Source organism: Moschus berezovskii, chromosome 6, assembly GCF_049115385.1.
Source record: "Moschus berezovskii isolate FMDL1 chromosome 6, NW_MosBer_1.0, whole genome shotgun sequence".
Classification (NCBI taxonomy): Eukaryota; Metazoa; Chordata; class Mammalia; order Artiodactyla; family Moschidae; genus Moschus; species Moschus berezovskii.
This window is the reverse complement of record NC_142465.1, coordinates 61,265,448-61,288,582: the sequence shown is the minus strand read 5'-3', so window position 1 is coordinate 61,288,582 and position 23,135 is coordinate 61,265,448. Positions and strand designations below refer to the sequence as shown.

The window sequence follows — 23,135 nt, the reverse complement described above, 5'->3', positions numbered from 1 at the left end:
AGAGACAATATTTTTCTGAGCTAGGTGATAATGAAAAGATACTTTTTTTTTTGTCTTGATGAGGGAGAGTGAGGAAGTGGGAGGGGAGAAGTGTGCATCTAAGTATTGATTAGAATTGGCCATCTTTTGATGACAAAGTGAGGCTGGCTCTTCTTTGTTTAATAATTTGACTGTAAGATGGTGCTGCTATCTGGATTGTCTATTTTCTGGAGATTTGTTTCTCTCTTGCCTTTCCTGAATTCCTCCTATACTTCTGTTCAGTCTGGTAGAAAAAGGCCACCAGACACAGGGATACCAAGTATATCTGATATGGCCCACAGTTCTTAAGAATAAAGTTGCCCATAATAACTCATGTTGCCTTTTAGCCCATGGAGCAGACCTATTCTAAGAAACAAGGTAAGAAATACAGGAAAAAAAGAGACTTCCTATTCAGGTCAAGACTGTATGGAATAGTGAGTGTACCCTCTGTGCGTGAGGAATGTGGAGCTCAGAGAATGGATGACACATCTGTGCTCTGATAATCACCAACATAGCCTAAAAATGAGCCAGACCAAACAAGATGAATGTACATAGGCTGTGTGGACACTAAGTCTTCCACTTAGAAGCAAAGATGCCTAAGATAGTGGAAGTGAAAGAGGGTAAGCGGGAGGAGGGTTTGACAGGCAAGATCCAGGGCCCTTCCGTAAGTCCTGCCAAAACCATTTCTATTTTCAGTCTAATCAAATCTACCAAATTCAGCCACTCCATTTGTTCTCTTTATAGGCCACATGCATTAACTATAATATGAATAAAAATCTGCAGCTTCTTAATAAGCTACATTTAATTTTAGAGATCAAATATGGGGCTGGCTGATGTTGGTTAAAAACAAAATCAGAAAAAAACAACAAAACATTTATGGAGGGTTCATTCCATTCACAGTTCCAAAGATTAAGAGCTAAAAGCTAGGGGCTGACAACTCTCAGAAGCTACACTTACCTCTCGGGCAAATATTCTCTCTCGGACCCTTTGATATTCCTCCTCTCTCTCTTCTATTGACTTGCTCCTCCTTCCATCCTGCAATGGAACTCTGATCTAGATCGATGAGCAGAATTAAGCTAGTTAAGTTCTCCTCGTACTGCAAGCTCACTGCACACCAGCAAGGAAGAGAAACCGGGAGAGTTTATAGTTGCCATCAAAAAAATGGAAAAATAAATAAAATTTCCAGTGTTGGACAGGTTTCACTGGGTACATCTGACCATGCAGTTTGGGAGATCAGGTTTTCTGGATGGTTGGGGCCTCACCAGCTCCCCACCCCCCCAACCAGAGTATCAAGAACAATAACTTTTGATAAGGATTAGGTTGCTTCCTTATGTAGCAGGGTACTCTCCAGTCAGTAAGGATGAAGAGAATAGCCCATGGAGTAAATAGCATTGCTTTGGAGGGAAAGCAAGGGATAGGAGGGAGCTAGAAAGGGAGAAGAGACAGGTATTTACCAGAGCTAAATTTAGAAGAGTTTTTACAGAACTAGCACCTGACCTTATCCCTTCTTTAGTCACTGATGCCATGGCCTGTAGATCCAAGTCACACATAGCTCAGCAAAGAGGGCCTTGCAAGTGAAAGCCCAAGGGCAAAGCTAAACTCAGAGCTTAAGCATTTTTTCTCATCTTAACTACAGCTACTGGAGGGAGGGAAAGGGTGAGAGCTTACAGAAATATACAGTAGAAAGAGAACACAGCAACACAAAGAAGAAAAGAGAAAGAAAAGGAGAACAGAAAGAAGGATGGACAGAGAAGGAACAGACAAATGAGGTATGGTAGAGAAAAGGGAGAAGTACAGTGATAGAAAGATAAGAAGGAAATAGAGGACAGAGAACCTTACATTCTCAGAAAAATGTAGTGAGGTGACCAGAGGGGATGGCTGGGCAGACCACCACCTCTGCGAGCCTACCACCCCTGCAAGCCTACCACCCCACTCTCCACCACCATCTTTTCCCCTCTTTGCCTGGGAGTTGTGAGCACTGTCCTGGGTAGGATGTTACAGAATGTCCTTTTTCCATACTGTTCTTGAAGGCAAAGTGTTCTGAGGGAGGTAAGTCATCAAATGCATGTCATCAGGTTATAAAAGATTCTGATCTTCAATCCAGAGGCTTTTAAAGTTTCAGATGAAGCAACCAAGGACACCACTGGTCTAGGCTGATCTTCCTGACCTTCACCAATTGCCAGAAGTAAGCATAATTTCAGGAGTATCTCAACTTTTGACTAGATGTAGTTCTCACTAGCCTAAAGAACCTAAATTCTACTAAATGTCCTTTTTACCAATCCCATGCCAAGAAGATATAGGACCTCAAGTGTTACATTGTCCTTAGCCCCTAGCACTGGTTAACCAGTGGCATAACAGATAGAGCATAATGGGCTTTGAGGTCAGGCAGAATCTCAGCTCTGCTACCTCCAAGTAATGTCACTGGCAACCAACTTAACATCTCCTAGCTCAGTTTACTTTTATTTAAAACAGGGCTAATAATCCCCATCTAGACTGGGTTGTGGAGAGGATTAAATGAGACAATGAATATAATGTATTTAGAACAGAGGCTAGCAGAGGCAAAACACTCAGTGAAATAGCAATTACTGTGTTTATTATTAATATCACAGACAGAAAGTGCATAGAGCCTACCCTATTATGGATCAAGCCTGAAGCCGAGAGATGAAACGTTCACAGTAGGGAGAGATTCCATCCCACCCAATGTGCCTCTAGGCCTGAATAATTCCTGATCCACAGAAAAGGGGTTTTGGGAAAGTGGAGAGAAGGGCATCAGGATGGAAAGGCTCTTTCTTGTTTTTGAATTTTGTCTTTTGTGTGTTTCATTGTTTTCAGTCAGACCCAGCATGTTTGTCCACAATAGATAATGGCGCTTTTCTCAAGAGGACTCCCTCAAATACTCAAGTAGCAAGCAGGAAAAGTCCTGGTCTCAGGACCAGACAATATTGAAAGGAAACTAATTTTGACTCTAGAGGTAAGATATTATTAGAGTTATCATGAATTAGCAAGACTAGTTATTGGCTTTACTCCACCGTATTATTTAAACTGTAATCCTGGTTCTCTACCTAACCTCCTTTGGAGGCCAAGCAGAAGCAGGCTGGATCTTAACCCCATATGAGGCTAGGAAACTAACTCCAAATAATCACTATCTGAAGGATGCACTAGAAGTCAGGGCAAAAGCCAGGCCCATAAATGAAGGGATGGGACAGACTTTTCACTTCCATTCCCACAGGAGTGGATCAAAATGGGGATACTGCTTGAGGTTTCAAGCATCAAAAGCCAAACTGACTCACTCACCTTGCTGGAAGGAGTTGGGAAAAGAATAAAGGGTTTGCAGAAAGGGATCAGAAACACCTTTACAAGTGGGTAAATCAGATAACAATTTTCCCAGTTCAAGGCTAGCTCTGAGACAGGAAGAGTTCAAGTGGGATAAAAGTAGCTTTGGGTGGTTCCCAAAGAAATTCCTAACTATTAAAGAAAAAAAGAATGGAGCCATCAGTTGAATCAAGGCTGAAGCAGGGAGGGACCTTGTTTTGTCCCAAAATGAAGTGGAGTTAGAAGTCAGTGGCAGAGCCAGGGAGTTCCAGGCCAAATGAGAAAACCCAGCAAACCTCAGCACCATGTCACTCTGGGGCTAAGAGGGTGGCATTTAGCTCAACAAGTGTACTTAATCCTCAACATTAAGCTAAAGCCAACTCAGTGTAGCTCAAGAGTTTCCTTCCATACTAAGATATTTTGAGTTTTCTCCATCCCACAAAAACTCTTCTCCCCTCCCAGTTTCTCTTACTGCAATCTCTCTGTATAGACCCAACCCTTTCCAGTCTTCACCTGGTTATCATCTCGGTCCATACTGGCATCATCTCTCTTAAGAATGAATCTCTGTTGAAATTCTGTATTCTTCTCATCCTTTATATGTTCTGAGAATCTCTGTTCAGGGCTGGGATTGGGAGAGAAATGTGGAAGGAAGGGAAGAAAGACTCTTCTGTTAGGAAGCAGACTGTCTATATAGTTCTTTTAAATTCCACAACTCCCACCCAGGAGATTTCTGAAGCCAGGCATTCCAAAAGTTTTAACGAAAGTTTTAACAAAATCCTCAAGGACTGTTCTTTATATATCTATAACTTACCTTCTTCCACAGTTATTCCTATTCTATCACTAAAGGTGAAGACAGCCAGAGGCCAGTCTTCACAAAATGCCAATGCCTCTAGAATCCATCTCCAAGGCTTCAAAAAGAGTAGAAATTGGTAATATAACCTACCCACTCCCTCCACTGTTCCCTCTCCAGAAACAGAAATCTTGCATCTTCCTCTCCCACCCCAGAGCTATCCTAGGAAAGTCTTCCCAATCTATGGTTTCCTCCCTTACATTCTTGTGTTACTGGTTTTGTTGATGATGACAGCTTTTCCAGTTTGATCTACATTGTGGTCCATCCCAAAATAGGCAGCTACCCGGTGTAATAGCATCCGGTGATATGAGGTCATCTGAGGGAACTTCTTGAACTGGTTGCTGCAGGGAAACCCAGGGGGGAAAAGTGAAATAAGAACAAATAATAGCCAATTGTAATTTTTCTTACAAGTGTTGAAAGTGGAGAAATTCCTAGGAGACATTATTATAAGGAAGATAGATATTTACTCAACGGTAACCAAACAAGTTCTCTCAGCTTTATCTATAGTATTGAGTAGATTCCTCTGACCCACTATCTTCATTAAGACTGCTCCTTAGACAAAAAGCCCTAGGTCTCACCCACCTGGATGATATTCTACAAAGAAAAAAGGGAAAAACTTAAGAGTGAAATATGGGACAAAGGGCTAGCTGCTGAAAAGATATAAATATTTTTTCCAACTCAAGTCTAAGTGATCATTTAAAAAGTTGATTTAGTTTCCACACATATACATTTTGATTCATTTTGATTCATTGTGATTACTTCTTCCCAACTCCTCCTGGATCCTAGTAAGTTAATTCAGACTTTAAGGGAACGATAAAAGAGGGATATCCTTAAATTTTACCTAAATTTATTTCCAGTACCCCCTCCCACCTCTAAGGTGTATTTCATTCAAGTAACTTACTTGTTGTCATTAATAAAGTCCAGAATCTCCTGTTCTAATTTTAGCAGCATCATTCTGTCCCTGTTTAAAAAAGATTAAAACACAACAAAAGGTAGCCCTCCCATAGACATTGAAACAAGGATTGAAAACACAACCTGCTCACTATAGAAGCTTAAGGGAGGGATAAATCCAAACTCCAAGAGTGGATAAAAATTCAAAGGCTGCCAACCTCACTACCCTGTCTTATGTTACTTTAAAAAAACAATCAAGCCTCCTAATCATGTCCTCTGTTTCCCTTATCAGAAACCTAATTCTGTTGGCAGTCACAGTCATACAAACACATACTTTATACTTATACTAATCGTAATTCTACACTCCATCTGGTTATTTATAGAATTTTTAAACAAGTATGATTTAGCTTTGTTACAAATCAATTCTTTTTTCTTCTGTACTTTCAAATTGTATTCTTAAGCCTTTATATTTCTTTGTCTGCATTCTTCTTCCACAGAATTTTTCTCAACTCTTCTGAAAGCAGAAATCTCAATATAAGGGTATTCTGAATCCCTCCACAGAATATAAAACTACTTTGGAGAGAAATGGTGGTGGGGGGTATAGCGGAACTGGGCATCCCAGATTCTAACAATAATAGAAAAACTCTGAGAAGCTACTTGGCTTCTTGGGTATTCTGCTGATCCCGGCCCCTTTCCCCCTTCCATCAAATCATGTTATTACCTTGGGTTCTTTTTCAGTGTATTTACAAGAAATTCATGTAGGTCTATTCCAGTGGAGTCCGTATATTCTTGGCTGGAGTCTAGAACACCACAATGAAATAAATTTGAAATAAATGAAACTGCTTTGTATGATATTTAACCCCAAGCAGAAGCCTACAATCTGATAAGGAGACATAAGAAGAAAAGTAGAATCAAACTTCAGGAGTTTTAGATTTCAATGAGAGTAACCTTGATTTACCAGCTTCTCAAAATTTCCCATGATAATGACAGAAGGTGGAATCTGGGTCACAGTGTTATATTCATATTACACTGAATAGTCACCTTGCCATCAGTAAGTATTTACCAAATGGCCAGACCAAAACAAAGGTTTTATTCTAGTTAAAGAAAATAAATTCTAGGTAAGGTCGGACAGGGCTGAATTTTCCAGAACGTCAGCAAATATATTCAAATGGTGATTATTTATATGTTTATATTTGCTTATAAAATTTTAATACTACAATTGCTTTTTCCCTCTTAATTATTGTTAAAAAAATTTTTTTTTGGCTATACTACATGGCTTGTGGGATCTTAGCTCCTTGACCAGGGATCAAACCTGGGCCCATTGCAGTGAAAGAGTTGAGTCTTAATGACTGGGCTCCCAGGGAATTCCCTCCATTTCTATGGACCATGTCTTTTTGCTACCAGCCCAGGAATTTAAAACCAAAGAGAGCTTAATCAGTTCAGTTCAGTTCAGTCGCTCAGTTGTGTCCGACTCTTTGCGACCCCATGAATCACAGCATGCCAGGCCTCCCTGTCCATCACCAACTCCCGGAGTTCACTCAAACTCATGTCCATCGAGTCGGTGATGCCATCCAGCCATCTCATTCTCTGTCGTCCCCATTCTCTGTCTTCCCCGTCTCCTCCCACCCCCAATCCCTCCCAGCATCAGACTCTTTTCCAGTGAGTCAACTCGTTGCGGACCACCCCAGGAATTTAAAACCAAAGAGAGCTTAATAATTACATGCAAATTTAATTATAAAAAAAAAATCACTCTTAGGATCTCCAAACCAAACTATAAATGGTATTGAATCTGCTACCAGTAATAATCCATCACTATTTATTCCAAAAGCAAGAATAAATTCAAAATTGACTACAACGTCCTCCCATCGGTAGCCCAATGTTAACAGAATAGCTCTCTGTCAGCCCTTAAGGCAGAGCTGGATAAAGCAGCAAAGAAAATAACCTAGTTAGGCACCTCCCCAAACAATGATGAAGTCAGCAGGACACTGTACAGTGTTGGGCCAATAAGGCCAGCGGGAAGATGGAAGGAAAGGGCACTGCAGAGCCAGGCCCTAGGACAGATGAGAAAGGGGGAAAAGTCTTCACCTCTCGAAAGCATCCTCCTTGGGACCTTTTCTTTGTTTTTGTCCTTATCTTCCTTTTCAGAGACATCCTTTGTGGACTTTTCTTCCTCCTTGTCAGAGGGACAGCTGATGTGCAACTGAATTATATCCTTGGACAAGGGGAAAGAGAAATATAATCAAAAGGGATGAAACAATTAACTCTCCTGCAGCTCCTTTAAAATCTAAAAGAAGGCAAATCTTAGGGTGATAGCATTGTATTACAAAAGAGAATATTTTAATTAAATTGTTTTAGCTTTTGTTCTACCAATAAGGTAGAGGCCAAGTCCTTTCTGCCAATAATCACAGCCTACTCTTTGGAGAGCTCAAGTTATGCTGGCTGTTTCTGGCATAAGAATTAGAATGGAAATGGTTCTAACCACCAGAGGGAAAGGTGTGGTTGGGAAAACATGATCCAGCCCTGGAATCTCCCAGTCTGCATCATCCTGGGTGGACCAGGTGTGAATACCTACACTTCATGCTTTCACCCATGCCACTTTACTGCAACGACTTGTTTTGAAGGTTTTTCTACCCCAATTTCCAAGCCTAATGTGGATGCCATGGTTGTGACACCACTGTTCAGCAAACAACTGCCAAACTCAAAAGCTGCACTTACTCTTATAAAGGACCTACCTGGGTTTCTAGTGGCCCGTCAGCAAATGGAGCAGAGGATTCCTCACATACTGCAAGGCTGCGCACCAATTTCAGCTTGGAATTAGACTGAAAAAAAAAAAATATATATATATACACACACGCGCACACACACACACACACACACACATACATATTCCCTTGGGGAACATTTGAAAATCTTTCCGCTGAATAAAGGGCATCCTCTTTGGTTCTGTTAGTTGCTGCTTCTATTAAAGAGGGTTTCTTTCCCTTCTTCAAACAGGTCCTTCTCATCCATTCCTGATCCACTTGAAAGATAATTCTCTTGCTTACAGGAGTAGATACATAACAACAAAACAACTACTTTTGGCTAGATGATAGGCAAGTCACTTTGTTTAGCTCTCCTCTCTCTCCAGCTCAGTGCTCCAATATTAGACTCAGAAGTTAACTGAGAATACACAGCAGCAAAGCTTAGCAGAAAGACTAGATTTAAGAGCCAGAAGTCCTAGATTTAACTTCTGGTTCAAACGATGAGATATGAGACCCTCAGCAAACTACGTGACCTCTCTGGATCCTCTTTTTCTCACAATGAAAATGGGATAGAAATGCCTAAGTTCTTGTGAGAATTATATAACATATGTAAACATATGTACCATAAATAGTGTTTAGCATACAGTAGACAACAAATGCTGCTGCTGCTGCTGCTAAGTCACTTCAGTCGTGTCCGACTCTGTGTGACCCCATAGACGGAAGCCCACCAGGCTCCCCCGTCCCTGGGATTCTCCAGGCAAGAACACTGGAGTGGGTTGCCATTTCCTTCTCCAATGTGTGAAAGTGAAAAGTGAAAGTGAAGTCGCTCAGTCGTGTCCGACCCTTAGCGACCCCACGGACTACAGCCAACCAGGCTCCTCCATCCATGGGATTTTCTAGGCAAGAGTCTAAACCTGAGGTGGCAATGTAATGGGGAAAAGTGTCTAAGAAAAAAGAGAAAGAAAACTTTCTAACACTTGGGGTTCAGTGTAATAAAGAACTAATCCACTTGGTTTATTTATGCTACCTGGAGAATCCCCAAAAGATCTGAAATTCACTTTATAAATCACTGCCCTTTCAGGGATCTCCAAAGTCAAAAATTATAGTGACTCATTAAAAATCTACCTATAAACATTTATTGAGAGTTCTTATAATAAAACAAAAGTTTACAGTAAACACAAAAGCACAAAACACAGTATGTGTGTTTCAGGTTGTACAGTACAGTGAAAAGAATTTCCGCCTGGCTTTGCCACTTACTAATAAATGTCCTTTGTCAATCTCACTCAAACTCTATTAAGCCCAAGTTTTCTCCTCTGTAAATGGAGACAATAACAATAGTAATTTTTTAAACTTTTCTGTCTTATTTCAAGAAGTTTGGAGGAAGTGAAATAGCAGAAAACATCCTCTGGTTTGCTCCCCACCCCACCCCCTTTATGAGGTGTGCCATGCAGCATACAGGATCCCAGTTCCCTGACCAGGTATCGAAGCTTTACCTCCCGCACTGGAAGTGTAGACAATTAACCACTGGACCGCCAGGGAAATCTTGAACATCCTTTTTACTGTCAAGTCCATTACTTGTGGATTAGGCCATGGAAGGCAGTCCACAGAAACAATTTATCATACATCATAGTATTCTTCAAACCCAAGCTACATACTGGCTGGGACATTCCCAAATTCTACCATTATTTTTCTAGGGGAAAAGGGTGGACACCCTTAATTACTATTTCTGTTGACAATTTTTCCCAATGCAGGACAAGTTTAATATTTTACTGTTCCCTAATTAAAATTAAAAAGCTATCACACACTAACACCTATACTCCTCCCTGATAACACTGCTTAAAATAACCTGTGATGTGCTAATTTTATCATACAATGATTAAAAACAAAATCCTCCTCCCTAAACCAACCTAAAAGGTGAACCAAACCAAACCAAAACAAAGCCTCTATTTTTAGGACGTCCAAAAATGTTGAACCATTTTACTAATGAGGGAGGATTTATCTTACAGAAAATTCTCGTGGCAAAAATCCCCAAAACTGTTGGGGGAAAAATAAGAGAGCCAGAGATGAGCAGAGAAACTAATTTTACAACAGAACCAGTATCAATCTGCTCAGGCTTTGTGGGAGGCTTTGGTTGCGTATCCTTTCAGGTAACAGATATAAAGATAACAGAGAAAAATAAAGCCAGACATTCCAACAGGACATATGTATATATGCAATTCATGTTTGTGATTATGTTTGTGTGTGTGTGTGTGTGTATGCATGTTCACAATTAGGGTACAAAGTATAGGCAAAAAACTTCACATATATATAACCTAAATAAACTAGATATTAGTGTTAAGTCCATTTGTACAATGTACTACTAATAACACTAGAAGTTATAGAGGAAGGGCTCTCACCTTGGCTCTTTTCCTGGCATGACCATGGTTGGATGTCCGCCTCTGTGAGAAGGGCATTAGAAAATATTAAAGGTAGGGGAAATAAACACTTAAGTTAAAAGCAATACAAATTTACAGAGAAAAAGCACTAACTTTAAAACCACTGTAACAGCCAAACTATGATGAGACCCTGTTGTCGTGGTTGTCCCCCAAGCTACAACTCTAGCAACTGTGACATGGAGGCGACCACAGGCCACCTACAGACAAATCACTCACCGTGAAGATAAAAAACAGAAAGAGACTCACTGGTTGGCCTAGTTCACAGATTGATAAAAATTACTTTTGAATAAACCAGGGAATCCTCTCCTGATTAGGATGGTTCCAGAAATATCACTACCATAGCATGATGAGTGTTTCTTCCCCAAACTTTGCTAACAGAAGCCTGTTTAGCCTATAATGGATGTGAGTTATGGCCCCTAAGCATCACTTAAAATATTATCTTTGTAGGACAACACACTGAGAGTTCTAACTTCAGATACTCGAAAGACCTGTTCCTATGGCTGCAGAAATGGAATGAAGGCTCTTCTTGGCAACTGCCTACTTCCTGGAATATGAGAATTCTCCCAGTGCTAAGCTCCTGGTTGTTGGCTCTTATAGCCTATTTGAGTCAGGGACATAAGATGGGACAGGATAAAAAGAAAGGAGCATGGAAGATGTGGACAAGACCTCCAGAGCAAAGGGAGGTAAGGAGAGTGAGTAAGGAGCAGGATAGAAGCTGAGGAAGATGAATGAGGGCCTGAGGTGGGATGAAGGGAAAAATGACTACTTAATATATGAGGTTTCTGAATAGCTGAGAAGTCAAAATGGGGACTCCAGATAAGAGGTTGGGTAGGGTTATGCATGGAGAAGGCAATGGCAACCTATTCCAGTACTCTTGCCTGGAAAATCCCATGGACGGAGGAGCCTGGTAGGCTGCAGTCCATGAGGTCGCTAAGAGTCAGACACGACTGAAGCGACTTAGCAGCAGCAGCAGGGTTATGCATTGATACTTAGGGCTTCTAAGATGTTTGGAATGGAACTGTCACTGGGGTGTGGAGAAAAAACTGAGGCTGGTGGGTGGAGGCAGAGTACCAGCATGGTTCTGGGTAGGTGAGGATTTCTCTTTGCTTTGTCCTCTTCAGTTCAGTTCAGTCGCTCAGTCATGTCCGACTCTCTGCGACCCCATGAATCACAGCACGCCAGGCCTCCCTGTCCATCACCAACTCCCGGAGTTCACTCAAACTCATGTCCACAGGGTTGGTGATGCCATCCAGTCATTTCATTCTCTGTCATCCCCTTCTCCTCCTGCCCCAAATCCCTCCCAGCATCAGAATCTTTTCCAGTGAGTCAACTCATCGCATGAGGTGGCCAAAGTATTGCAGTTTCAGCTTTAGCATCAGTCCTTCCAATGAACACCCAGGATTGATCTTTAGAATGGACTGGTTGGATCTCTTTGCAGTCCGAGGGACTCTCAAGAGTCTTCTCCAACACCACAGTTCAAAAGCATCAATTCTTCGGCAATCAGCTTTCTTTACAGTCCAACTCTCACATCCATACATGACCACTGGAAAAACCATAGCCTTGACTAGACGGACCTTGGTTGGCAAAGGAATGTCTTTGCTTTTTAATATACTATCTGCTGCTGCTGCTAAGTCGCTGCAGTCGTGTCCGATTCCGTGCGACCCTATAGACGGCAGCCCACAAGGCTCCCCCATCCCTGGGATTCTCCAGGCAAGAACACTGGAGTGGGTTGCCATTTCCTTCTCCACATATACTATCTAGGTTGGTCATGACTTTCCTTCCAAGAAGTAAGCGTCTTTTAATTTCATGGCTGCAATCAGCATCCGCAGTGATTTTGGAGCCCCAAAAAGGGAAGTCTGACACTGTTTCCACTGTTTCCCCATCTATTTCCCATGAAGTGATGGGACTAGATGCCATGATCTTCGTTTTCTGAATGTTGAGCTTCAAGCTAAACTTTTCACTCTCCTCTTTCACTTTAATCAAGAGGCTTTTTAGTTCCTCTTCACTTTCTGCCATAAGGGTGGTGTCATCTGCATATCTGAGGTTATTGATATTTCTCCCAACAATCTTGATTCCAGCTTGTGCTTCTTCCAGCCCAGCGTTCCTCATGATGTATTCTGCATATAAGTTAAATAAGCAGGGTGACAATATACAACCTTGACATACTCCTTTTCCTATTTGGAACCAGTCTGTTGTTCCATGTCCAGTTCTAACTGTTGCTTCCTGACCTGCTTTACAGGTTTCTCAAGAGGCAGGTCAGGTGGTCTGGTATTCCCATCTCTTTCAGAATGTTCCACAGTTTATTGTGATCCACACAGTCAAAGGCTTTGGCATAGTCAATGAAGCAGAAATAGATGTTTTTCTGGAACTCTGCTTTCTCCATGATCCAGCGGATGTTGGCAATTTGATCTCTGGTGCCTCTGCCTTTTCTAAAATCTGCTTGAACATCTGGAAGTTCACTGTTCACATATTGCTGAAGCCTGGCTTGGAGAACTTTGAGCACGACTTTACTAGCATGTGAGATGAGTGTAATTGTGCAGTAGTTTGAGTATTATTTAGCATTGCCTTTCTTTGGGATTGGAATGAAGACTGACCTTTTCCAGTTCTGTGGCCACTGCTGAGTTTTCCAAATTTGCTGGCATATTGAGTGCAGCACTTTCACAGCATCACTAGTTACCAAATAACACTGCTACAATGGAAAATGGAGAACTGGAAAGCTGGATGGAAAGAATAAGAAATGATGGCGAATCTGGTCAGTGGCAAGATCTGTTACAGTAAGAGAATAGTCCAGGGATATGAAGCAGTATTTGTCACTATTTTTTCAAATAAGAACATACACATGGCACAAAACAGAAGAGTAAGTCTCCTTTTACATGTGTTCCCCAGCTTACCTGGATCCCTCCTAAAGTATCAACTAGTACTGAATTTCTTGTAATCTTTCCAGAGATCTTTTATGTATCTATAAGTTTATTGTACATGTGTACACACACTTTAAAAAAAAAAAAAGGATATTGTACACACTGTCCTAAACTGTACTTTTAAACTTTTCTTCAAGGATATACCTCCACAGAAGAGATACTGTTTTTCTTAGTGGCTACATGGTATTCCTTTGTGTGGCCATACACAAACTGTACCATTTAGGATGTTTCTCATGTTTGTTAGTATAAACACTGCTTCAATGACTATATCATTGAGTATACATACAAATACGTGTACAGTCCATTCAAAAATTTTATAAAGTATTGCTAAATTGCCCTTCAAAGATGTTATACCAATTTCAGTCAGTTCAGTTGCTCAGTCATATCCAACTGTTTGTGACACCATGGACTGGAGCATGCCAGGCTTCCCTGTCCATCACCAACTCCTGGAGCTTGCTCAAACTCATGCCCATCACGTTGGTGATACAGTACAACCATCTTATCCTCTGTTGTCCCCTTCTCCTCCTGCCTTCAATCTTTCCCAGCATCAGGGTCTTTTCAAATGAGTTAGTTCTTTGCATCAGGTGGCCAAAGTACTGGAGTTTCAGCTTCAGCATCAGTCCTTCCAATGAATATCCAGGACTGATCTTTTAGGATGGAGTGGTTGGATCTCCCTGCAGTCCAAGGGACTCTCAAGAGTCTTCTCCAACACCACAGTTCAAAAGCATCAATTCTTAAGCTCAGCTTTCTTTATAATCCAACTCTCACATCCATATATGACTACTGGGAAAACTATAGCTTTGACTAGATGGACCTTTGTTGGCAAAGTAAAAGCAGACACTACTTTCTGCTTTTTAATATGCTGTATGGGTTGGTCATAGCTTTTCTTCCAAGGAGCAAGTGTCTTTTAATTCCATGGCTGCAGTCACCATCTGCAGTGATTCTGGAGCCCAAGAAGATAAAGTCTGTCACTGTTTCCATTGTTTCTCCATCTATTTGCCATGGAGTGATGGGACCGGATGCCAAGATCTTAGTTTTCTGAATGCTGAGTTTTAAGCCAGTTTTTTCACTCTCCTCTTTTTCATCAAAGGCTCTTTAGTTCCTCTTCACTTTCTGCCATAAGGGTGGTGTCATCTGCATATCTGAGGTTATTGATATTTCTCTTGGCAGTCTTGATTCCAGCTTGTGCTTCATCCAGCCTGTCATTTCTCATGATGTACTCTGCATATAAGTTAAATAAGCATGGTGACAATATACAGTCTTGACATACTCCTTTCCCAGTTTGGAACCAGCCTGTTGTTCCATGTCTGGTTCTAACTGTTGCTTCCTGACCTGCATACAGATTCCTCAGGAGGCAGGTTAGGTGGTCTGGTATTCCCATCTCTTCAAGAATTTTCCAGTTTATTGTGATCCACACAGTCAAAGGCTTTAGCATAATCAATAAAGCAGAAGTAGATGTTTTTCTGGAACTCTTTTGCTTTCTCCATGATCCAGCTGATGCTGGCAATTTGATCTCTGGTGCCTCTGCCTTTTCTAAATCCAGTTTGAACATCTGGAAGTTCATGGTTCACGTACTGTTGAAGCATGGCTTGGAGATTTTTGAGCATTACTTTGCTGGCATGTGACATGAGTGTAACTGTGTGGTAGTTTGAACATTCTTTGGCATTGCCCTTCTTTGTGACTGGAATGAAAACTGACCTTTTCCAGTCCTGTGGCCACTGCTGAGTTTTCCAGTTTTGCTGGCATACTGAGTGCAGCACTTTAACAGCATCATCTTTTAGGATTTGAAATAGTTCAACTGGAATTCCATCACCTTCACTAGCTTTGTTTGTAGTGATGCTTCCTAAAGCCCTCTTGACTTTGTATTCCAGGATGTCTGGGTCTAGGTGAGTGATCACACCATTGTGGTTATCTGGGTCATGAAGATATTTTTTGTACAGTTTTGTGTATTCTTCCTCCTCTTCTTAATATCTTCTGTTTCTGTAAGGTCCATGCCATTTCTGCCCTTTATTGTGCCCATCTTTGCATGAAATGTTCCCTTGGTATCTCTAACTTTATAAATACCCATTTATAACTCTACAAAAATGTATAAATCTGCAAATTTCTCAGAATGCATAATTTTCATTTAATAGTCAAACACATACTGAAGGCGTAGTATGTGTCAGACACCATGCTAACTACTGGAGGATACAGAGATAAAAGACAGAAACCTTGTCAAAAAGGAACTCATAATTCTGCTGAAGAAGACAGACAAATGGACAGTTACAATACAGGATATTAAGTGCATTACAGAGGTACTTATGAAGTGCTATAGGAGTGCAAGTATCTAAGACCTAGGAATTCACAAATTCACATGTTCATAAATAATGAGTGCCTGCAAGGAACTGTGTTGGGCCTTAGAGATACAATGATGAGACTAAACTGACCTGGCAAAGGCCAGGGAAAGAATACCAAGGAGGGTGTTCTAGTTAGAGAAAGCATGTATAAAAGCATGCTTTCTCCAAACTCTTCAGCTCCCATTTATAACCGGGACCAGGGAATCCATTAGGCTGAAGCATAGAATGCCAGAGGTGGATGGATAGCAGGCAAGGGGCTAGGTCACAATATGCCATGCTGACAAATTTGGGACCTAGCCTAGGGCATGAAGAGACATAGAAAGTTTGAAGAGAATTAACACAATCAGATCGTTATTTCATAGCCATCTTTCTAAAGCAGTATGGTAGATGAATCAGAGGGGATTACAAGTATAAAGGTAGAAAGCCTAGCTCAGTTCTTTAAAGGACCCACCTAAGAGTTCAGTATTTGTTACGTCAGGGCTCGCCCATTCTAAACTGAATTTCAGAACCTATCTTACATAGCACTGTTTTCATGCCAAAGATGTTCTGAATTCCAATTGCTGATTCCAAGAATAAGTCTCACACAGCACAAGTAATGAAAGTACCCTTTCCTCAAACTTTCCAGCTCCAATTCATAATATTCCAGAACAATATTTGGAACTATCCAGCTCTAATTCATAATAGGTACTCTCAGCATCAGTAAGATTCTTGGGGAGACTTAAGACGAGGGGAAGCTAAGAGAAAGAGTAAAATTTTTAGTGTTACTTAAGAGGAACACTGGTAGAGGGGAGAAGGCTTCTGAAGGGTGGCCAAGGGTGGCCAAGAATGAAGACTTTGTAGAAGGAGCAGGAGCTCCAGGAAATGGCAGCAGCAAATCAACCTGTGCTAGCAGCCACAAAAGGAGTCTGAGGGGAGGCAGGTTCCCTTCCCAGCCTCCCACACAACCTATCCGGACATTCTTAAACCAAGGAAGTATCCATAAGGCATATAAAACCTATAGTCATCCTTTCTTTTCTGCGTATCTTCAAGAAGAACACACAACAGGAGTTCAGAACACCACTTAAAATAGTCTCCTGAGAACAGAGTAACTTGGACCCAAAAGTTCGTTTAATTATTATCCTCCATGTAACATGACGGCACATAAATATTCAGCACTTATCTGTCCTGAGGATTTAAAATTCATTATTGGTATCAGTGGAAACTAAAAGTAGAGCTGCAACAGCGGCAGAGTGTCTCCACAAACTGGAAGGATGGGTGGGGAATGACAACTCACATGCAAAAGACAATGGAAAGAAAAGTAGCCATGACAGAGATCTGGCAAACTGTAAGAGGAAAAACAGTAAAAAAAGCAGGCGGCTAGAGAACAAAATATTTCAGAGAGTTGTCTGATTTTAATTTAATTTATCCCTTTGTATTGTTGCTGTCTTAACCTTAATGACAAGGCCTAGGTGAACTGGTTGTCAAGAAAAATCATGCTTCAAGTTTCCAGACCCTCAAAAATGTTATTGCTACTGTTGTTTAAACTAACTACAGTTAACAGTCTACCTCCTAGGCATATAATAATGACCAGTCTCACCCTGGGCAAGAAGGAAAAGATTTATACCATTTTGGCTTGGGTAACAGAGGAAACTAGTTATAACCACAAGGAAGAGAACTGGAACAGGTAAGATAGAGAAGGCTCAGAGTCCGGGCTGGCTGGGTACCAAAATGGAGCCCTGGAAAAAGCTCGGCTGGCAATCTACTGCCATCATATCTGCACTGCAGTATGAATTTGGATGGAAAACAACATGGCAACCAAAGAATAAAATTCTTCTTACGCACATTTACCAAGTGGCAAGTTCAGAGACTATTTCTGATCCAGAAAATACTGACTGCTTTAACACAACCAGAATATGAATTTAACACTGTGTAAAGCCAGGCAGTTCTCATTTTAAGAGTTTATTATAAGCCATATTATGACATCAAATATCACTATATAGTTTATCTTTTGATCATTAAAAAAATGTCAAAATGTAGCAAGAACCAGTGTTACTCAGGTCCTAACAGATTAGGGATTTCACTCTGTTTTCTTTGAACTTCATTGTGGACTCTGACAAAAAGTGGAAGAGATATGTCTTGAGAGTTTAAGTTGGGGTTTTAGGGGGATTCAAATGTCTGTATAACTGACTGGCTTCCTATAGATCCCCAATACTGCCCATAAGGACATTTCTGTTTTGCTGAAAAGAATGCACATAGGATGCACTTCTAATCCTTACCTGTGTCTCTTGACGCAAACTGGTATCTTCACTCTCTTTCTCAATTTCTTCCTTGCTTGGAGTCTTAGATATAAACTTGTTTTTGTTTACAGATTCTTCCACCAGCTTTTTTTCCGATTCTTTCATTATTTCCAGGGTCTCTTGAGTAGTGTTGCTGTTAGACATCTTCTTCAATAGAATACAGTAGCCTCTATGGACTCCTAAAAAACATGAACTGCATTAAACAGGAGTTGTGCATCTATACTTAATACACTTACAAGATTAGCATTTCACACAGAAGCCTACAATAGCCTTCCTATAACCCAGTATAGGGTTCTTTGATAAATGTTGCCCCTAGACTATCTAATTTCATTTTTTTTTTAACTTTGGGGTGTGATGTGTTAGTAGCTCAGTCGTGTCCAACTCTTTGTGACCCCATGGACTGACTATAGCACCTGCCAGGCTCCTCTGTCCATGGGATTCTTCAGGCAAGAATAATGGAGTAGGTAGCCTTTCCCTTCTTCAGGGGATCTTCCTGACCCAGGTTGATCGATCAAATACAGATCTCCTGAGGTAAAACTGACATAAATTTCATATATTTAAAATGTACTAGGAGAAGGAAATGGCAACCCACTCCAGCATTCTTGCCTGGAGAATCCCATGGACAGAGGAGCCTGGCAGGCAATAGCCCATGGGGTCGTAAAAGTCAGACACGATTTAGCAACTAAACCATCACCACAGGAATTCTCTGGCAGTTCAGTGATTAGACTCCACATTTTCACTGCTAAGGGCCCAGGTTCCCTGGTGGGGAATTAAGATCCTGCAAGCCACGTGGTACAGCCAAAAAAAAAAAAAGTACAATTTGATGAATTATGAAACATGCATACATTTGTGAAACATCATCACAATCAAAATAGTGGGCATATCATACAAGCTTCCTCCTGCTTCTTTATAAGCCCTTCTCCCCTCTCCATATTCCCAGCCAACCACTGTCACTACAGTTGTGTCTCCATTTTCTAAAATTTTACATCATACATTATATGGATTCTTTTACTCAGCATAATTATTTTGAGATTCACCGGGATTCAGTTCTAAAGCAATGCAGTATAAAGTCCCCTTGGCATTTTATTTGCCTCCCTTGTTCCCTCCAGAAATTTGCTCACATTTTCAACTTGAGCACTTCACAGAGTTAACTGACAAGACTCTTTTCAGAAAGGAGGAAAATATAAAGCTCTATTCAATATTAGAGAAGATAACTCTTCTTTCCCAAGGGAGAACCCCCATAGCTACCACAAACCACAATACTGTTAACAACTTCAAGTGTTTCCTCCATCAAAAAGCAGCAAAATCAGACAATGTTTACAGAATCTTAAATTCTTTTTTTTAATCTTAAGCAAACTGAAAAGGTAAGAAGAGTTTGTAGTCATCTGCTCTTCAGAAAGACTGGGTTTCTCCCTGGAGAAAGGGAGAATCTTTGCTTTGCTATTCACTATTTGAGTTCAGTCACTTTACTGCATCCCAAAGACACAGAGATTTATACTGGAGGGGTTGCTAGTTCTTGTCACTTACTATAGCTACCTGGGAAATCCTGTAATAAGGTCAACATAGTAATCTCAGCACATATTCAGAAACAGAAGCTGATGCTCTACACAAAGATTCATGTTCTCAACAACTGTTGAAGTCAAACATGCTTAGTTCCAACAATGGTTTATAATAGAGGCTTCTCCTTATGTGGATTACTGACTGTACTTGAATCCTAAATAATTCTATCCCCTCTTTAAAAAGATAAGACTGGAAACCCTCTCAGATGTCATGTCTCTTGGCATGTGACCCTAGAAACTAAGCCAAACAAACAGAAGTGCTTCAAGAAAATTGTCATGCCAGACATTTTTTCCTCCTTCAAATCAATTTCAAGGATAAGACCCAGAAGGTTCTTAAGAAGCATGTGTAACCTCAACCTGGCAAAAATTAGTCCGCAAGATTATTGCTTTGTTCACCTTTTGGTAGCTCCTGAGCAGCTGCCTGGAGACTTAAGTTTAAAAGGCTAGAGTCATTCATACACTCAGTCAAATAGTTGAATTTAAAGATGAGAAACACTGGAAGATACTGACTACACAAGGAAAACGGCTGATATTTTATTTTTAATTGATTCAGTGTCTAGCTGCTACTGCTACTGCTGCTAAGTCACTTAAGTCGTGTCCGACTCTGTGTGACCCCTTCGACGGAAGCCCACCAGGCTCCCCCGTCCCTGGGATTCTCCAGGCAAGAACACTGGAGTGGGTTGCCATTTCCTTCTCCAATGTGTGAAAGTGAAAAGTGAAAGTGAAGTCGCTCAGTCGTATCCGACCCTTAGCGACCCCACAGACTGCAGCCCACCAGGCTGCTCCATCCATGGGATTTTCCAGGCAAGAGTACTGGAGTGGCTTGCCATTGCCCTCTGTCTAGAGATTTCTATTAAAAGACTTCCCTGGTGATACAGTGGTTAAGAATCCACCTTCCAATGCAGGGGATATGAGTTTGATCCCTGGTCAGAGAGCGAAAATCCCACATGTCATGAGGAAACTGAGCCCATGTACCAAAACTACTGAGCCCATGTACTCTGAAGCCCATGCGCCACAACTCCAGAGAAGCCTGAGCACTGCAACAGAAGCTGCCACGTGTCACAACAAAGAAATAATGCAGCCACATAATTTTTTTTTTAAGTTATAACCTACAGAGCTTATGGTCATTGGCTGCACATGGGAACTGCATACACACACAGACTTGTCTTTTCTCTCCATGGATAAATCAAGCCTCAATTCTCTTCAGTCTGAAGGATAGTAAAACTTAGTACATCCCTTCCCTGTATCTCTTAGCTGGGAAACATCAATAAAGATGCGAATTGGAAGAGTTCTTAGATACAACCTCATGCAATCATCCCCATTCTCCCCAAAGAAGAGTTCCTTTGTGTGAATTCCTGAGAGAAACTTTCTTTCTTCTAGAAAACTCCCAGGTCAGGATCAATTCACCATTTTATAGCCTTAACTTGACTCAGCTGGTAAAGAATTCGCCTACAATGTGGGAGACCTGGTTGGGAAGAACCCCTGGAGAAGGGAAAGGCTGTCCACTCCAGTATTCAGGCCTTGAGAATTTCATGGACCGTATAGTCCACGGGGTCACAAAGAGCTGGACACAACTGAGCAATTTTCACTTTCACTTTTACTGTTGTATAGTTTCTCCCTATAGAAAGCTATGAACTGTTTCAATCCTGACCCTAAATCTGCTTTAAGAGTCAAACAAAATTAAGTTTACTACTTTTACCACATGATAGATCTTTAATATTTTTCTTTTTCAGGCTTAAATAACCTTAAACAGATTACTCTGTCAGAAAGAAAAGGTTAGAGGTGGGGAGTGGGGAAAACTGGATGAAAGTGGTCAAAAGGTACACACTTCTAGTGAAAAAATACATAAGTACTGGAGATGTAATGACTACAGAGATGACGATAGTTAACTGTATGGTACATTTTGAAAGTTGCTAAAAGAGTAGCTCCTAAAAGATCTCATCAAAAGAAAAGAAATTTTTTGGCCTGGAATTGTATTTAACTGAATTTTAAAAATTCACTCAACATAAATTAAGCACTTTGAAATGAATTCAGTGGATCTGTATATTCACAATGTTGTGTAATCATCACCTCTGTCTAGCTGCAAAACATTTTCATCAACCTAGAAGGAAACCATCTATGAGGAAATGGATGTTAACTAACTTATTGTAGTAATCATTTCATAGTATATGTATGTGAAATTATTAAGCAGTACACTTTAAACTTATACAGAGCTATCTATCAATTAAATCTCAATAAAACTGAAAAAAAGGGAGAAAGTGGCATGGAAAAATGTAAAGTAGCAGCTGTTTCTTTTTCCGGGATGGGCTTCAATTACCAAACAGGTATATTGTCAAATCAGAAATAATAACTTTGCAGCTCCTCTTTATATCTAAGGCAGAAAAGGCTCAACCGTCTGGACACCTGGACTAATAATAACTTCATGGTGTCCAAGCACTGTTATTCAGTCAAAGCACTAATGAAAAAATTCAACAAAAAACAGTCTTTCATAACAGCCACCTGTGGAATATGGTCACATATTCCAACTTAAGTTGCAGGGAGTCACATGGTTTCCTTCACTCACTGGGAAACAGGAAAACTTGGAACTTTAGATTAAGACATCCATAAAATAGACAGTGATTAATGCACCCACTTTTAAGAATTTTGACAGTCATCTCCACTTAGACTACTGGCCTCTTAAAGATCTGTGTGAAACAAAGTAATTCTTACTCTAAGGAAAGAGGAAGCAGCAGAGGAAAAGGTACAGTAGACCTTATACTGGCTGCCTATCCAAATCTCCTCTTTCTCCCACACTTCTCTAGCCCAGATTTCCTCTTGGTGTTTGCCTTCCTCTGAGGACACGATCAGCGAAGGTGATCCTATCCCTGAGGTGGATCCTAATTAGCTAGCCTAATCATGGTAATTCTGTTTTCTTTTGTGACTGGGCTGGGAAGGGACAAGTGACTCAATCATTACCAGCTAGACATGAGAGGACTTTGCTGGGTCGGTGGCTTTAAAGAAAGGCCATTGTATTTAAAAAACAAAACAAAATCCATTAGAGAAATGGTTTTCTTCTGCTGAAGGTTGTCTTCTGTGTAGATGATGCCTGGACTGCAACAACCTACAAACACACGGAGAAAGGTGCATCAGAGAGAATAAACTAGTAATGAGAGGTCAGAGTGTTACTCCGAGAGTTAAGACCCATCACAAGTTACACGGAGCTCAAAGCTGTATTACTTTGCTGGGGTTCTGTTTTGTTCTATAATTTTAACTACAGTCACTTCTAACCCTATAATCCTATGCAGAAGGCTCTCTTTATCTGTTGGGGCATAAGGATCCCTGGAAACAACTGTTTCTGGGCCAAAACAAAGCAAAAGTTGCAGCCAAGGGACAAGATAATTTATTAGCAGGAAGAAAGGAAGAAAAGAAAGAAAGGTCTTTAAAGAGCAAAAATAAAGTCAGCAGATAAGGGTTAAAAGGCAAAAAAGCAATTTCCGCTGTGGATGGCTTATTCAATGAAGAAAGGAACTATTTCATATACAACTTGACTAAAACAAAGCAAGACAGTAAGCTCCCAAGAGAGCCTAGATGTGTGCTTCCCTACAACCTATTTGTGTACATTGTACATTACACCCTGGCAAATAGCACAATTTTAAGGCAGAGTGTCTCCTGAGGACACTCAGTGGCTCGAAGCTGCACAAAGGGACTGTCAGAAGTAAGGGGCAAGGAGAGGGAGTGAGGAAATAGGATGATACAGGAGAAGATGATTGGAAGCCAAGATTTGGCAATTTTTTTCAGGGAGAATATTGCATATTTCCCA

At 40.8% G+C, this 23,135-nt stretch overlaps 1 protein-coding gene across 22 annotated transcripts in view; it reads right to left on the bottom strand.

Annotated features, from left to right (window-relative positions):
* R3HDM2 (R3H domain containing 2) overlaps positions 1-23,135 on the bottom strand; it is a 160,072-nt gene that overhangs the window by 28,888 nt on the left and 108,049 nt on the right. For 13 of the 22 annotated variants that reach the window (XM_055395897.2, XM_055395885.2, XM_055395892.2 and 10 more), the window contains 9 exons: positions 17,757-17,956; positions 10,209-10,250; positions 7,804-7,890; positions 7,157-7,283; positions 5,793-5,871; positions 5,082-5,141; positions 4,381-4,521; positions 3,844-3,952; positions 976-1,071 (listed from right to left, as the gene is read on the bottom strand). In XM_055395897.2, coding sequence (XP_055251872.1) covers positions 976-1,071; positions 3,844-3,952; positions 4,381-4,521; positions 5,082-5,141; positions 5,793-5,871; positions 7,157-7,283; positions 7,804-7,890; positions 10,209-10,250; positions 17,757-17,921 — 906 coding nt within the window. In that variant the 5' untranslated portion in view covers positions 17,922-17,956. Of the gene's footprint in view, positions 1-975; positions 1,072-3,843; positions 3,953-4,380; positions 4,522-5,081; positions 5,142-5,792; positions 5,872-7,156; positions 7,284-7,803; positions 7,891-10,208; positions 10,251-12,841; positions 12,965-17,756; positions 17,957-22,291; positions 22,437-23,135 lie in introns of those variants that run through there. The other 9 variants (XM_055395899.2, XM_055395896.2, XM_055395889.2 and 6 more) reach the window with 3 other exon arrangements.